General features: G+C 39.7%; 1 protein-coding gene across 2 annotated transcripts in view; it reads left to right on the top strand.

The window, feature by feature from the left end:
* The window catches only part of TMEM63B (transmembrane protein 63B), a 2,399,602-nt gene that overhangs the window by 982,087 nt on the left and 1,400,659 nt on the right, over positions 1 to 16,856 (top strand). For both annotated transcript variants that reach the window (XM_044060665.1, XM_044060674.1), the window contains one exon: positions 2,956 to 3,026. In XM_044060665.1, coding sequence (XP_043916600.1) covers positions 2,956 to 3,026 — 71 coding nt within the window. The remainder of the gene's footprint in view (positions 1 to 2,955; positions 3,027 to 16,856) is intronic.

Below are 16,856 nucleotides of genomic sequence, written 5' to 3' on the forward strand. Positions count from 1 at the left end.
TGTAATAACTACTTTTCTGTATCACATGTGTCCTCTAATAGCCATCACATAGCACCCCTTTCTTGTTAGGCCACGTCTGAATCCTGACATCCACATGACAGAATCTCATTCCCCAACACCCCTCCCAAAAAAAAAAACAATTATTCATCCCTCCTCTTTTCACTCAATTGCTAATTAATACACTCCACTACCATTGTATCTGTCTGCCAAAATTACATTGAATTTCTTTATTGGAAATGCTTCCATTCTACTTATTTTGAATACCTCACCCAGAACTATATATATATATGTCTTGAAAATCTCTCAACCTGTTTGCTATACTGAAATCATCCAATCAGAACTGTTAATGAGACCTGTCTTCTCTTCATGTTCAAAATTGTATTGTTATTGTAACCAAGTTCTTGTTTTTGTAACTGTGTTAATTACTGTTTTATTTTTGCAGCTTTTTACTGTAACTTTACTATAACTTCAGAGCTTTTCTCCCTGGGCCTCCACTGAAAATGGGTTATTGTGCCCAGTCAAACTTTCCCAGTAAACAAATGTAAAATAAAAAAAAGTAACAAAAATGCAAAGAGCAAGACCAACGCAAGTTCCAGGTCTAAAAATTATTTAATAAAATATAATATAAAAATAATAAATGTTGGTGAGCACTTTCGCAACATAAACGGTTGCTTCATTAGACCAATTTAATGTTACATTTTAGTGAAACATTTAAATAAGATAGTGTCACCAATCGTAGAAGGAATAACAAAGCACTATAACCAATCATATTACAAATGTACTATCCATCTGATGATGGCCATTCAAATTTATCTAGTTGTAACAATAAGACCAATCAGAAAAAAAAGTAAAACATTACCATCAATGATGGGTGGCTTATTTTACCATTGTAACCAATCACACTACACTCATCAACTTTTATTATTTTTATATTCTATTTTATTAAATAATTTTTAGACTTGGAATGTGCATTGGTCTCACTTTTTGCATTTTTTGTTACTTTTAAATTGTTGAGTGGAGAATTTACATTTGGAGTTGTATTTGTTTGGTAAAATAAATAAAATATGCATGCAGTGTCACCCATTGAACCCCCCCCCCACAGAAACTTGTGCATGGCATTTATAGAAACTGTACAGACTGTGCAACAGGTGTGCCTAACAGTTGTAAAAATGGTATTCACTGTGTTTTCCATAGACTTCAGATAGTGATCAAATGAATGAAAAAATGTAAAGATTGACCACAGCAACATACTTCATCTCAATGTTGTCTGTCTCATGGGGTCCAATCAACTGTAACCTCCATGCACAGAAGAGCAGACACACACGCGCACATAGACACACACACACACACACACACACACACACACACACACCAATTTCAACCACTTTAATGACACTATCCATCTTGCATATCTTATTCAATCAAATGAATGAGTAAATATATAAGCAATGGCCACAGTTATGTATTTTAGCTAATTGCTGCCAGGTGTACATGCCGTAATCCATTACAAACACACTGCATATGTGAGCAGGCATAAATACACACAGATTCTCAAACCAAAAACAGACACTTTATAGGCCTTTTATTCATAATTTATTATTATTTATGTTTGAATTTAATCAACTGAATTTATAAACACATAAATAGTGGCCACTGTGATATCTTAAAGGCCATTCTTGTCTGATGCATGCAGTATAACTCATTGCAACCCACTCACATGCACCCATCATGCACACAGATGTTTTGAGAATTTGCAAAAATGTTATTGCCTGTGTGACATTTCAGATGTCTGATTATCATCAAAGGAATGAATAAATATGTAAATAATGTCGATAGTAAAGTATTCCAGCTTTTTGTAACAGACACATGCAGTGAAACCCACTGATCCTCCCCCATACTTTAACAGTATGCCCACCAGTTACAGCCACTTTATTGACTGTGTAAGCCTCTGATGTCTGGATATGATTGAATGAATGAATAAATACATAAATAGTGGCCACAGTTGTGTATTTCAGATCATTGCTGTCAGACACAAAAGTGCAGCTCTTTGCAACCCCTCTCCATGTGCATACCCATATACTCCTGAAATCCTAGTAAAGGTAGTAGAGACTTCTTTTAGATGTACAATGTTTCTGTGATTAAAGTTATATTATTTTTTGGAAGGAATGTTCCCAGGGCTTCATATAATTCTAAAGGTATTCAGTGGTTTCCAAGATATGTAAATTATATTTCCAGTACTCAGCATCTGTGCTGTTTTCATAAGATCTTGGCAGCCATCATAAAATGTTTGGAAACATTTCATAGGAGATGGAGAATCCAGCTCAAAGTGCTTTGCCTGGTTGTTAGGCTAACGCCACCCAATTTTGTAGGTGACTTGTGTGCACATATGTGATGAGGCAGCCTTATTCTTGGAACATGGATATGTTGCAAAGCTGTCCTTTGCATCATATGTCATCTAACATATTGGGGTAAGGAATAACTACTGTTCGTATCCTTTGTGCTGACTCATGAGTGGCCTTAAAGGGCCGTGTATGTATACCTATATATTCTACCTTGTTTAGTTTAAAAATTGTAAAATGTCACTGGCCACGGTTTGCCCCAGTGTCAACGGAGAGAACAGCATTCCATGCAAAAGCAGTGTATATTGGCCACAGTGTTCCCAAACCATGTAATTGGAGTCGCATTCCACCAACACACAAAAACGCTTGGATGTGCCTGTAAACAAAAGTGAAAAAGAAAAAAAATTACAAAAGATGCCTATCAATTATGAATAGTGCTGAGTTTGCCAGCCATGTTGCTCAATGAAACAAATGTTTTTTAGAACAAAACATGAATAATTATGTAAACTATATTTTTGATTAAAATGCTGATGTAATGTACATCTGAACCTGGTTAAAAGCTGATGTCCTCTCCAATAGGAATATCTCATTGCTGTTTTCTTTTTCTTTTTTCTAGGTAAAACGCACTTTATTTATAAATGGACTGTCAAAATATGCTGAGCCTGACAAGCTGAAGAAACACTTTGAGTAAGAATATATTGTTTGATCTTAATCATTTTATTTAAACTTTTGCTGTCTAGGCTGATCCATTAGACAAATTTTCTTTTATGATCCAAGCCCAGTGGGTGGAGTTCATCCGAAAAATTGATATATACTTGGGGATTGCAGAAAAGAGAATATACAGTATGAGAAAAAAATGCATCTGATGTAAATATATATATATATATATATATATATATATATATATATATATATATGGGTCTACTTCACATGGTCGACAAGCCATTTGATCGACTTTCATTTGGTCGACAATTCATTTGGTCGACAGGCAGATTTGCCCCACTCCCCAGTGTTGTGCGACCCTCGAGTTGATATATATAGTTAGGGGGGGTGTGGGGGGCACAACCCCCCACATAAAACTGCTTGTCGACCAAATGAATTGTCAACCAAATGAAAGTCGATCAAATGGCTTGTCGACCATGTGAAGTAGTCCCATATATATATATATATATATATATATATATATATATATATATGTGTGTGTGTGTGTGTGTATTTATATATATATATATGCATATATATGTGTGTGTGTGTGTGTGTGTATATTTGTACCTATTTATATATAACTAGATATAGATAGCTAGATGTGTGTGTGTGTGTGTGTGTGTGTGTGTGTGTAGGAGTGGGTGTATATATATATATATATATATATATATGTATGTATATATATATATATATATATATATATATATATATATATATATATATATATATATATATAAATAGAGAGAGTAAGAAATATATCTAAACATGGGTGCGTGTATATATGTATGTATATATATATATATATATATATATGTGTGTGTGTGTGTGTGTGTGTGTGTGTGTGTGTGTGTGTGTGTGTGTGTGTGTGCAGTACAAAACATCATCATCATGCATATTACTGAACTAAACCAATTGTAAAAGGAAAACAAATGCTTTCCTTTGAGATTGGTCGAGCAAAAAAAAAATATATAATAAAAAGGAAAATTTGTTCTGGATGGATGGAGTATATACTTTGTCTAAATAGTAGTGCAGTTAGAGGAAAGGATTTTTGATATGGTAATGTGTATTGGGGTTAAGGGTACAGTTAGTGTTAGCACATATGAGTAAGGATGGACAGGGAAGCTTATCCCCTAACTCCGCTGCAGCCACTAATCCCAACCCTACACATTACCTTACCAGAACACCATTCTCTGACAGTACCACTACACAAGATGCTCACACACATACACCATTCTAAACAATATGCAGTAAAACTGTCAACCTACCTGTCCTTACTATTGCCCTAAAATATTTGCATACACATTGCAGTACCTTCACACACACACGTCACTAAATGTATCCCCTTTCCTATCCAGTATTGTGACTGTAATCTGCAAACAGTCTTACATACACACACTCCCACCCTTAATGCCAAAACTTTAGGTATAATTGACAAGATTAACAGCAAGCACATACCATACACCAAAGTTCTTGTTAGTTAGTTTCTATGTCAATGTTCATATGTTAGATGTCTCAAACAATTGAGAAGCAGAGAGTTCGATCAAAATAAACTGCACTAAGGTCTATTGACAAAATGTGTTTTCAACAGAGTGTACTGCAACTAATATGTCTAGTAAGTCGGTCATACATGGCAAGAGAAAATTAAATTTTGTAGTTAGAATTATGTTTTCCAGCTACATTGATGTAGTGACGTGTTAAGTGCTATTCCACATCTTGGGAATATGGAGATGTTATTGGAAGAAGTAGTTTAGTTCATGTATTTCATCAACCTAGATCATCAGTGGATTAGTAACTCAAGGTGCCAGAATCTAAGTTACGAGATTAATAATTATACATTATTGAATGATGTTTTTAGGCAAACATGCCAGAATGAGCATGGGAGTATGAAAACGTATAGAATGGGAGAAAAAAGGCTCTGAGTAAAATTATACAAAAAAAGTAGTATCAGTCATGTCTAGAGTAGACAGCATGTCTTATAGGACCTGTGCTGTGCTAGCAAGAAGAGATTCCTGGATGGGATGGAAGGAAATTTTGAAATGTGAGCAGTAGGGGTGCACATTAGTCTTGTTTCTAAACAGAACAGGATGTCAGTTCTGTAAGTTAGGAGCCGTGATTTAGAAGGCTTTGCTGGCTAAGGTAACTTTGATGTAGGATCTGTTTGACTTGAAAAACATAATGCCCAGAATTTGTACCCAAGGAGACAGAGTATGGACGCCCTTTGAAATTTTTGATTTTAAAGTAGAAAACCAAGTGCTGTCACATGGTAGGATAGACTGCGCTTGAGAGGTGACCAGTGTACAATCTATAGTAGCTTTTTACCTGAGGCTTTGAAAACACTGCAGATTGTCAAAATACTTGATTTTGACAACTTCTTTTAACATCTCTGCTTTTAAAATTCATCTGTATATGTTGTTTAATGTGAGTAATATTTCATAACACTGTGTAGACAATGCTTTTAATAAATAAATACATGGTTCTAAAAATAGTGCTCATGTCCCAAGTAGTGGAACACCACTGTCTCAGAGACAGGGTCTCATGCTCCTTGTAGCTTGTGTAGGCTGCCTGCTGTTGCTCAAACTGAAAGGGAGTGGGACAGGGTGGGAGTGCAGATTGGGGTAGTATTCAGGAAGACAGTTATAGATTTAGGGAGAAGGAGGGGACTTTTAAAGTTGGGGACTGGTCAAGGAATTTTGGTTTGGGGTGGTTAGAGTTTTAAAGTAAGGGAGTAAGTATTCAGGTTAGGAACTAAGTTGGAGTTTTGGGGTTAGAGTTAGGGCTTTGGTAGGGCTATACAGATGTTCATCGTGCATACAGCTGCAGTAATCACAGATGGGTTTTCAGCCGTCAGGCGGTCCCTCGGTCGGCCGAATTCCAAAGTCTTGGTCCGGCGTCGGTTGTCGTCGCTTACTCTTCTGATGTCAGGAAGGCCAGAGTATATAAGACACAGCCGACGCCATGTTCTTCAGTCTTTTTTGCCGCACGGTGCCCGAAGCAGAAGCAGTTCGCAAGTGCCGGTCGGCCAGCTCTTGAATTACGAAAAAATTGGAACCGAAGTCTTCATTAAAGCTAAGTACCCCATTGGGGAAACTTTTCTTGCCTCAGACCGATGTCAGAAAAAGTTAATAATTGTATTTCTTGTGGGAAGCAAATACCGCATAAGGATTTCCATTCCCTTTGCATACCTTGTTTGGGCCCAGACCACGACGTCTCGGGCTGTCACTTTTGCGCTACCTTCAATAAACGCACTATCAAGCGTCGGGCGGAGTTCGCCCAACACTACTTTGGTAAAGCTTTTGATTATAAAATGTCGTCGGACACTCCGACTACCGTTTTGCCCAAAAAACGCAAGGAAAAGGACCGACACGCGAAGCCCGCCAAAACAGGCTACACATGGTCCGGTTCTCAGCGAGACGCCTTTGCAGTCCCTGACTACCGACGACACTCCTTTGGCGGTGTCCTCTGTACCCGAGACCGCTGGGTCCTCGGCCCTTTCCTAGACTACAACCGAAGCCCCTGCTAATGTCGAGCCTACTAATGTGGACAGGTCCACCTCCACCCATGGTGTATTTAGGCCCTCATCTTCCTTTTCAATTAAGGCCTTTACTAAATCCAAAGCAGCCAGGCATCCCACGAGGCCTGTTGCACAGGGCCCATCTCCTGGACCCATGCCTAAGAAGCAGATGCTTAAAATGGCTGAGGATTTAATTACTCTTATCAGAGGTTCTCAGCCCCCTCCTGACAAGAGACCCAGAGTGGAGGAAGAATCTCCCTCTTCTGATCAGGGATCCATTTTATCAGAACATTCTGATGCAGAGGAACACTCTTACTCCCCTTTTGAGGATTCGGATGCAGAACAGTCCATTCCTTCTGTATCCCCTCCTGAGGATTTTTCTTTTGGGGAAACCTTGCACACCTTGAGGGAACACTTCCATTGGGAAGGCCAAGATTTTTCAGATTCCAAGAAAAGACTTAGGGAATTTCTTTGGTTACCTCAGCACAGACCTCTGGCTATACCCCCTGTTTTGGATGTACTGGATGATGTCTATTCGGAGGCTTGCCTTAACCCTGATTCTCTGCCTCCTGCACCAGTAAAACCTGATAGGTATTACAGAGTACACAGCTCTCACCAATTTCTCTACAAAGGCCATAATGCTGACCCTGAAACCATTTCACAAGGCCCCAAGGGATTAAAGGCATCCACTGCCAAGAATCCACTTCCTGCAGAAAGGGAATCCAGATCTCTAGAAAGGTGGGGTAAAAAGGTATATACCTCGGCCACCCTAGCCATGAGGGCCTTAAACTGTCAGTTTCATATGATTAAATATCAACAGTACCTGTTATCACAATTAAGGAACAAAATGTCTCAACCTGAACAACCAGATTTAAAAGAGTTACAGGATATGATGCATAGTGCAGAGCAAGTGGGTAAACACACCTTACAATGTGGTTATGATGCCCTAGAGGCATCCAGTAGAGTGGCTGCTACAGGATCAGTCATTCGCAGACATGCCTGGCTTAGGGAACAAAATTTGCCTGATCATGTGAAAGCTAAACTTCTTGATGCTCCTTTACAAAAGGATGTACTATTTGGTACTAATGCTGAGGAGATACTACGGAAAATGGAAGAAAAAGCCAAATCTATGCAAACTGTCAAAGCTTTCTTACAGGTCCAACCACCACGTTTTAGCAGAAATTGGCCTTCAAAAAACTGGTCCTTTCCAGCCACTGACAAGCCCCAAAGAGGTAGATACAGACGCACAAGGGGCAGAGGGCAATCACAAGGACCTTATAGAGGCAGACAATGGCAATCTCCAGCAGGTGGTGAAGACAGTGCACAACAATACAGGAAGCAAACCCAATGACTCCCTCATTTCCATGCCAAGCAAGTTTCAGCTGGCAGCACCTTTGGGAGGGAAACTAGCATTATTTGCAAGCAATTGGCATATTGTCACAACAGACAAATGGATACTGGACATTATAAACAGAGGCTACAAATTTCAATTTCACACTCTTCCAAAAATGAGAGGCATGCCAAACCTGCCACAAAATCAAAGGGCAGAGGCACAACTGCAAATTTCAAAGCTCCTAAACATGAGAGCTATACAAAAGGTACCTACGCACCAACAAGGTCAAGGTTTTTATTCAAGACTTTTTCTGGTACCAAGGAAAGGAACCGACTGGAGACCCATTCTGGACTTATCCATCCTAAACACATTTCTACTCGTACCAAAATTCAAGATGCTCACATTACAGCAACTTCTTCCCATGCTGGGCAAGGAGTTTTGGTTGGTAACATTGGACCTCAAGGAGGCATACCTGCATGTCCCAATCAGACAAAGCTGCAGAAGATACCTCAGATTTCTTGCAGGTTCAATCCACTATCAATTCCCTGCATTGCCCTTTGGCTTATCTACTGCACCCAGAGTATTCACAAAGTGCCTGGCATCAGTGATTGCATACTGCAGACTTCAAGGGATACAAATTTACCCTTATCTGGACGACTGCCTGATCCAAGCGGACAGCAAACACATACTACTGGAACATCTGGCATATGTGACACGGTTACTGCTTTCTCTGGAATATACCATCAACAAGGAGAAATCAAGGCTAACACCATCTCAGAAAGTAACCTTCCTGGGTGCCAACTTGGACACAAACACCCAGATGGCATACCTTACGCCAGAAAAACAAGGGCAACTATCTCAGTACTTCAAAACACTAGCAAAAAGTACCAGGCTTACTGCAAGGAAAATCCTGCAGGCTCAGGGTTTCATGGCATCTTGCATTCTTCTAATCCCATGTGCAAAGCTGCATATGAGGAAACTTCAATGGTACCTAAAAAATCTATGGTCTCAACACAGTCACAGTTTGGAAGCAATTATACCAATAATTCCATGTTTGCAAAAGGAATTTCTATGGTGGGCCCAAGCATGTCAAGTAAACACAGGCCTTCCATTCTGCAAGCCTCAAGCAAAACAAGTCATAACCACAGACACCTCAGATTACGCCTGGGGGGCGCACATGAAGGACAGGTGCATTCAGGGCAGATGGTCCCAAAAGGAAAAGCACCTTCACATCAATCAAAATGAAATGCTAGCAGTAATAAATGCAATTACAGCTTTCAAGGACTTCCTGCATCCAGGACAATTACTGATAAGAACAGACAACACCACAGTAATGTGGTACATAAACAAACAAGGAGGAACACATTCATACCCCTTGTGCAGACTAGCCATGACTCTTTGGAACTCGGCTCTGGAAAGACAAATCGAACTTCAAGCACAGTACTTGCCAGGACTGGAAAACACACTGGCAGACACTCTAAGCAGAAATATGACAGATCCACATGAATGGAAGTTACATCCTCAGGTGTTTACAGAGATAATCCAAGCATGGGGGAGGCCAGACATAGATCTTTTTGCCAACCACAGGAACCATCAATTGAAAAAGTTTTGTTCAAGGATCTTTCATCCAAAGGCCTGGAAAGTGGACGTCCTTTCATTCAGTTGGGCAGCATGGACAGTTTATGCATTCCCACCTCTGCCTCTTCTGCCCAAGGTGCTTTTGAAAGCAAGAACAGACAAACCGAGGATGATACTGATTGCTCCAGATTGGCCAAGGCAACACTGGTATCCACTCCTGAGGAGCCTAACACATACTCCTCCCTGGTCCCTGCCTCTAATGCCTCTTCTGCTGACTCAGAACATCTACAAAACTCTTCACAGTCAGCTGAAAACACTCAACCTCGCTGCATGGAAAATTCCTTAACACCACAACAGACCCTACTCTCCAAGGAGGTGCAGGATGTCATTTTGGAGGCCAGAAGACCATCTACTAGAAAGGCTTACTCCGCAAAATGGAAGCAGTTTTGCTGTTGGAATGAGAAAAGAGGCCAGGACCCTAGAAAATTGAACTTGCCTCAGGTGTTACAGTACCTAGCTGAACTGCTGAAGAGTGGACTTTCATTTTCTTCCATAAAAATACATGCCTCAGCCATTTCTGTGGAATTCAACACGGATCCTCCTTTATTTTCTCACCCACTCTTACGACAGTTCCTAAGAGGGGCTAATAATATAAGACCTCCAAGGAAGCAACCAATACCAGCCTGGGACCTTAATTACATACTAGAAAAATTAACATTGCCTCCTTTTGAACCTGCTGCCTCAACAGATTTGCAATATTTGTCCTGGAAAACAGCTTTCCTTCTGGCCATCACTTCAGCTCGTAGGGTTTCTGAACTACAGGCCCTCATGACGGTGCAGCCCTTCCTCATCTTCCATCAGGACAGGGTTTCCCTTCGTACCAACCCATCTTTTATGCCAAAAGTGGTATCCAGGGTAGCCTTAAATCAAGCCATACACCTACCTACCTTTTATCCTAACCCTCAAAACAAAGGGGAAAGGCTGTTACACTCTTTAGACGTCCATAGGCAGCTACGTTATTATTTGGACAGAACAAAGTCCTTCAGGAAATCAGAACAACTTTTTGTGTCCTATGCCGTAGGGGCTCAAGGGAAACCAGTTACAAAACAGACCATTTCCAAGTGGATTGGCCACTGCATACGATTTTGTTATTCCTATCATGGGAAATCTGTCCCTACTGGTATCAGATCTCACTCCACTAGGGCCACAGCCACCTCTACAGCCTTCCTCAGAGGTGTTCCTACTAAGGATATTTTGGAGGCAGCCACTTGGAGTTCTGTACATACCTTCACAAAACACTACCACCTGCCCTTATATTCCAGAACAAGAGCAGGCTTTGCCACTGCTGTTTTGCAGGGCATTCTGGCTCAACCCAGTTCCTCATAGTACCTACCACCCTATGCATAGCTTTGGGACTCTACCCATCTGTGATTACTGCAGCTGTATGCATGATGAACATAGTACAGTTTTGTACCTACCATAAATGTAGATGTTCGAGTGCTAATACAGCTGCAGTATAGGTTTCCCTCCCTCCTTCCCCACTTGGTAAAGGCATGGGGCCTAACAACCTCTTCATACCACCTGACTGGGTTATCCTGCTATGTTTTATTTGCTTGCTTACACTGATTTTGCATTATATTGCATTGCTTGCATATGTAGATAAGCTTTATTTATGTATTGCCTTCCTTTTGGGGGCACCTGACATCTGGGGCAAGAAAGACTGAAGAACATGGTGTCGGCTGTGTCTTATATACTCTGGCCTTCCTGACGTCAGAAGAGTAAGCGACGACAACCGACGCCGGACCAAGACTTTGGAATTCGGCCGACCGAGGGACTGCCTGACGGCTGAAAACCCATCTGTGATTACTGCAGCTGTATTAGCACTCGAACATCTACATTTATGGTAGGTACAAAACTGTACTTTTTATTTGATTGGGTTTTGAAAGGGTTGAGTTGTAATGGGAAATCAGGCTTATAGGAATTGGAGCACTTGCTTTTTCAAGCAAGTTGCAGCAAGCAAGCGGTGTCACAAGCACTTGTAGTAGACCCTCAATTGGTGCAAACATGCATCTCCGAAAACATTGTTTTGCATATTGGCATCTCAAATATTGCTGCAAAGTGACAGTAGCTAATTAGGTCACCATTTTGTTTTCTGCCTATCTTCCCTTCATATCCCACTTCTACATAAATCTACATTGCTTCTAAGCCATATACATTCTGCCAACGTCTCACTAAAGCACTCTGTTGGGTTGCTATGTGCATCTTCTCAAATTCCCTGTTTTCTCCTGGCAGTAGCAAAACAGTGAGTTAGGCTCTTATGTCTTACAAATTTCCAGCCTGAATTTTAGCATGTGATGTAGAAGCCAGCCTTCAGTCCGCTGACACTGGCTTCAGTGACATACCATCTACATGAGGCCTAATAGTTTGCTTTGTTTATGTAGACAGCATTAGGAAAACTATGTCTTCAGAGGCTGCTATTTCACATATAAATCAAATACTGATAAAGTAATGCAATATTTCATAAAACCAAGTATAGCTTTGTCTTTCTGCTTGAAACATCACTGTGATGCATTTCACTGTTCTCATCCAGGTACACCACATGTGGGATACTCTTATGCTCTTAAAATAACCAAGATATTCCTTCAAGACATATTGCCTCCTTTTCAAATAACATTGACCTTGACTGCACCTGGCTGTAATCCAAATGTCTCATAGGAAGGCATAACCTTATACTTTGTGAAGTTCCTATGTTCCTGCTTCCATCTCTTCGGCAGTATCAAACCTACTTAGTGAAACTGAGTCTTTGCTAAAGTGTAACTGTGTCATTTTATTGAAGGGCTTCAAACTTCATTGAAAGCCTCAAACTCAGTAGTTCGTATCCTGACAGAATGCCCCTCAATTATTTACTTGCCTAAGTGATGAATTTTGCATCCAAACCCAGCCCACTGACATTAAAACACATTACTCTCTATGGAATCCTTACCAACAAATTATTCTAGTTACACAATCTGTCTCCAAGCCTACATCCTGAATGATTGCTGTCCTATTGTCTTTACCTTGTCAGCCATGAGATGCAAAGAGGTTGTTAAAATGGCCATTTACACTACACTCAGCATACACTGACATTGTTCTGTACTTATTGTACTAGTCAACGCAGTCAGCCATTAATATTACATTCAGTTACTAATAAGCTACTACAATAGTTTCTGAATAAACAGGTCACCAGCAATCAAAGTTTTAATGTTTTATCCATGAACTCAAAGGGCATATATAGACACCTTGGATAACATTCTGTTTATGTAAGCCATTCATAACAATGTAATGAAATGTGAAGCTTCTGTAAGCAATCACGTCTGGCAACTTTTGGGGTACACTAGACATTTTAAACAAAACAAAATGCAACACAAAAAAACAGACTAGAGCCTCCTACTTTAAAAACAGAGAGAAAGATCTTTTCCAGCAGCACAGCTACATTGTGGAAAGACGTCACTGTTGTCAATTAGTGAGGTACAAACACAGAACTTGCTCTTAGTCTTAGTGACAACCTAACCTCTGGCCCTGCCTCTGCTTGCATGTATTCCTGTGCAATATGCTTTCTCTGTATTGATTCACCTTCAAACATATTTTCACAATCAGCTTTCCCCATCTCTGACTGTAGCTGATAGCGTGTTCATAGTCTGTGCTCTTGAGAAGAATGTGCAGTGGGCTGACCCTGGGGGCTGTCCTCTCACTTCCAAAAGAGTGTTCCCTTCAAACAGCATTTTCCCCTCCCTAGGAAGCACTGTGGTGTTTTTTTTTTTTTGTGTGTGCATGTACACCAGGGAAGTTTCACCATCTCACTGTGCTCCTGAGTGCATGCAGCCACCCCTATCCTCCAGGAGTCTCGCATCTTCATTCCTTTCCATCCCAGCCAGTGCGGGGGCTGCTGATCAAACCCTGGTCACCTGGATTGCAATAAGCAGTCCATCCTCTGAGCCAGAGAGCCAACCAGGGTGTGTGCCCTTTTTGGGAGGCAAGTAAAAGTTCGGATCATTTTTTTAATGACGGCTTCATCTTATACATGCTGACTCATTCTGAGATTGTTGTTAGATAATTTCATTGACAAGGAAGGAGAGCACAGTGAAAGTATATTAAAATTTAATTGCCACTGTGAAGATAAATCTTGAAAAAATAAATCAGTCTCTCATTAAATGCAGAGCATTGTATTTTAAGGACAAGCGTTTAGCACTTTTTTTATTCATTACAGCTATGGTACTTCAATAGGATCTGAATATTCATTCTAAGGACATTATCTTGACTTGTTGTGATCCCTTCATACTGCAAGACCATTTGAATTGAAATATTATGGTTATGGCTGATAATAACATAAATAACCAATGCTAGGAGAATTTCACTTTGCAATATGAAATGCCATTCATCATGGGAAGAGTCACAGTTTGCATTCCTGTCAAGTTTTTGCCCGAAATTATTCCTGAGTTTACTTTGTCAGGCAGCGCATAAGTTGAATATGTGTAGGGCTTTTATGAACTACTGGGTCAAGTGAAATGGGATCCATCAGTCTAAGTACTAATTTGTGCTTTTTCCTGAGTATGTTATCCTGTGGTGATGTAGATGTTATCATTGTGGCTGATTAGTTACTAGTTTGAGTTACAGATGTGCCCCTCTGAGGTAATTTCAAAACTTATTCAGCAAGTTGGAGAAGGGTCAGTATTTTTCACTTGTTCCAAAGGTATTTAATTACCTAGCTTAATATATGCAGCTCTACAGGTCTTATAGAAGTGGAATCTACTTCCTGAGTAAGATTTAACAGCACTGTCCTACAAGACGAGGCATTGGCAAGTGTATACGATGTACACTGTAGTATACTTGTAGTTGCAGAGGGTTTTATCAGAAAATAGTAGAAGTAATGTATCTTTATGCAGTTGGTTTTACTGTTTTGAGTAATACTAATAATAGTGGAGTATACTGCATTTTGCTGCAGATGCAACTTTTGGTGCCTGGTGCCCTGTGGGTGAGGAGCTGCATTCCTGACCAGTCAGTCTTTGGGCTTCCTGCTTGTTGCTGTTCTACACAATGAAGAACAGAAAGCCCCCAGATTTGAAATGGCCATGGTGGAAATAGCAGTAGCATGAAGTGTGGGACAAGAATGTGCAGAATGGCTGATGTACATTTTTTTTAATCCTGACAGGCAACCAGATATAGTCAGTGTATGTTTATTGTCAAGACTGATGGAATACTTTGATATGGCTGGTAAGCAGCTCCATGCTTTTGTGAAATGAAGTAGAAAATAAATGCAATGCTGCAGCCTATATTTTATTTTATTTGTTTTATTATTTTACAACCAGACACTGGCAATACATGCAGATAACAAAGTAGTTAGAATTGCCTGGTGTATGTGGAGGAGGGGATGGCATACATAAAAATACTGACTGTTGTCTTTTATTCATTATTCTGCCTTTGCAGGACTAATGTGATGTGTGTTGCAAGTTGGAATATTTTTGCAATTTTTGTGTGAAACAGGATTAAAACACTCTAACATGGTCATAATTTGTGTCCTAATCAGACATCTGAAATATACACAGAAAACAAAGTTACCATAGCTGCTGGGTGGGCTGTCTATGGACAGTAACTGACTTTTATCATTTGCTCAGGTTAAACATTCATTAATTTGGCTTTACATGAGTAGTGTGCATTTATGTGAAGTAAGCTGTAACACTTTACTGTTTATTTTGTGAAACAAATGTGAAGTACATTATTATTATTATTATTATTTACTGTAATTGCTGAGTAAGGTCTGCCTGTTTATGCAAAAGGTGTAACTTTTATTTGCTCACTTTAAACATCTTTATTCTGGCTTTGCAAGGCTAATATGTAGTTGTGAAGTATGTTTAAGTACTCTACTCTGTGTTCTTGTGAAATTAACTTGAAATACTTACTTTGGTCATTATTATTCTTTTTCTTAACCACAGTCAGACATTTCAGCTGTAAAGGACAACAAAAGTGAATATAATTTCTAGGGGTACCTGTGGATACAAATGTCTGTCTGATCTTCTCACTGTTTGGTCAAGCTAAATGGTCATTGTCTTGAGTTTGCAGGAATAAAGGTGTACTTGTGGGAATTAAGTTGGAATACATATACTGTCAGGCATCTGAAGTATATGCTGTCAAGAAAGTGGCTGTAATTGATTGGTGTGGAGGTCATCTGTGGATTAAAGTCATTCACCCAGTTGTTCTTTGATCACTGTTTATCACAATGTATTATATTTAGTGAAGTAAATGTAGTTGTACAGGGATTCTCTATGAAGGATCAAAATTTCAGAACATTGAACCTCTGATTGATGATCGAAGTGCTGAAATATCAAGCCTACAAAAAAAAAAAAACTAAAATGTAAAAAGTTCTTATTTCACATTTTTGCAGGGGTCATACCCCGCTGCACTCCCCACGCCTCCTGCAACTTAAATATTACAACCACGAGATAGCACTACAGAGAACAGAACAGTAAAGTTTCCGTTCTGCACTGTACAGTGATCTCCATTTACAAGATTTGATATTTCAGCACTTAGATCCTGTGGTCTTCAACGATCAGAGATTTGATGTTCTGAAATTTTGATCCTTTTTAGTGAAACCTTATACGCATATGTATATCTGTGTATGTTGTGGGGGGTTGCAGTATATTTAAGAATAGCAAGTTGGCCATAATTACATTCACTTTCCATCACAAACATCTGCATTGTACTCAAGTGGCTGTGGTAGACTGGGCAGGTTGTGTGGAAGGAACTGATCATTGGCACCATGGCACAGTGAGTTGCTATTGCTATCTCACAGTGCTTGCTGCTATGGTTGAGTTTTTGTTTGTGGCTCCTTATTTATGGAGTATGTATAATCTTCTTCTCTGAGTGGATTTATTCAGGTGGTCCTTGTTTTTTTTTCAACACCCCAAAAATATTTTATTGATGAAGTGGCATTCCTCCAGTTTGGCTGCAGACAAGCATTTGGTGTTCTGTATTTTTGTCTGACAATCAAACTTCAGAGGTGTGCAGAGAAGTTGCTGTAGCTTGTATGGGGGCTGTGGATAGTGTGTTTTTCATGTCTTTAACTTTTCTCACAATTAAACTTCAGAGGTATGCATAAAGTCACTGTAGCTTGTGTGGAGGCGGAGTGCAGTGTGTCATCTTTACTTAAACTTAAATTCCAGAGGTGTACACAGAAGGTCATTATAGCTTGTCTAGGAACAATATACAATCTGTGATACATTACACATCACTGTGATCATTTTCACTTGCCGAACAGTCAAACATGAATTGTGTGTATAGCTGACTATCTTTTAGGGGTAATGGTAAATAGGCATGCTGTGTATTTATGTCTGACAGTAACAGGTAAAAATATGTT

The sequence above is a fragment of the Protopterus annectens genome, chromosome 1.part0 (genome assembly GCF_019279795.1).
Source record: "Protopterus annectens isolate FY-2018-M chromosome 1.part0, PAN1.0, whole genome shotgun sequence".
NCBI classification, from domain to species: Eukaryota; Metazoa; Chordata; order Ceratodontiformes; family Protopteridae; genus Protopterus; species Protopterus annectens.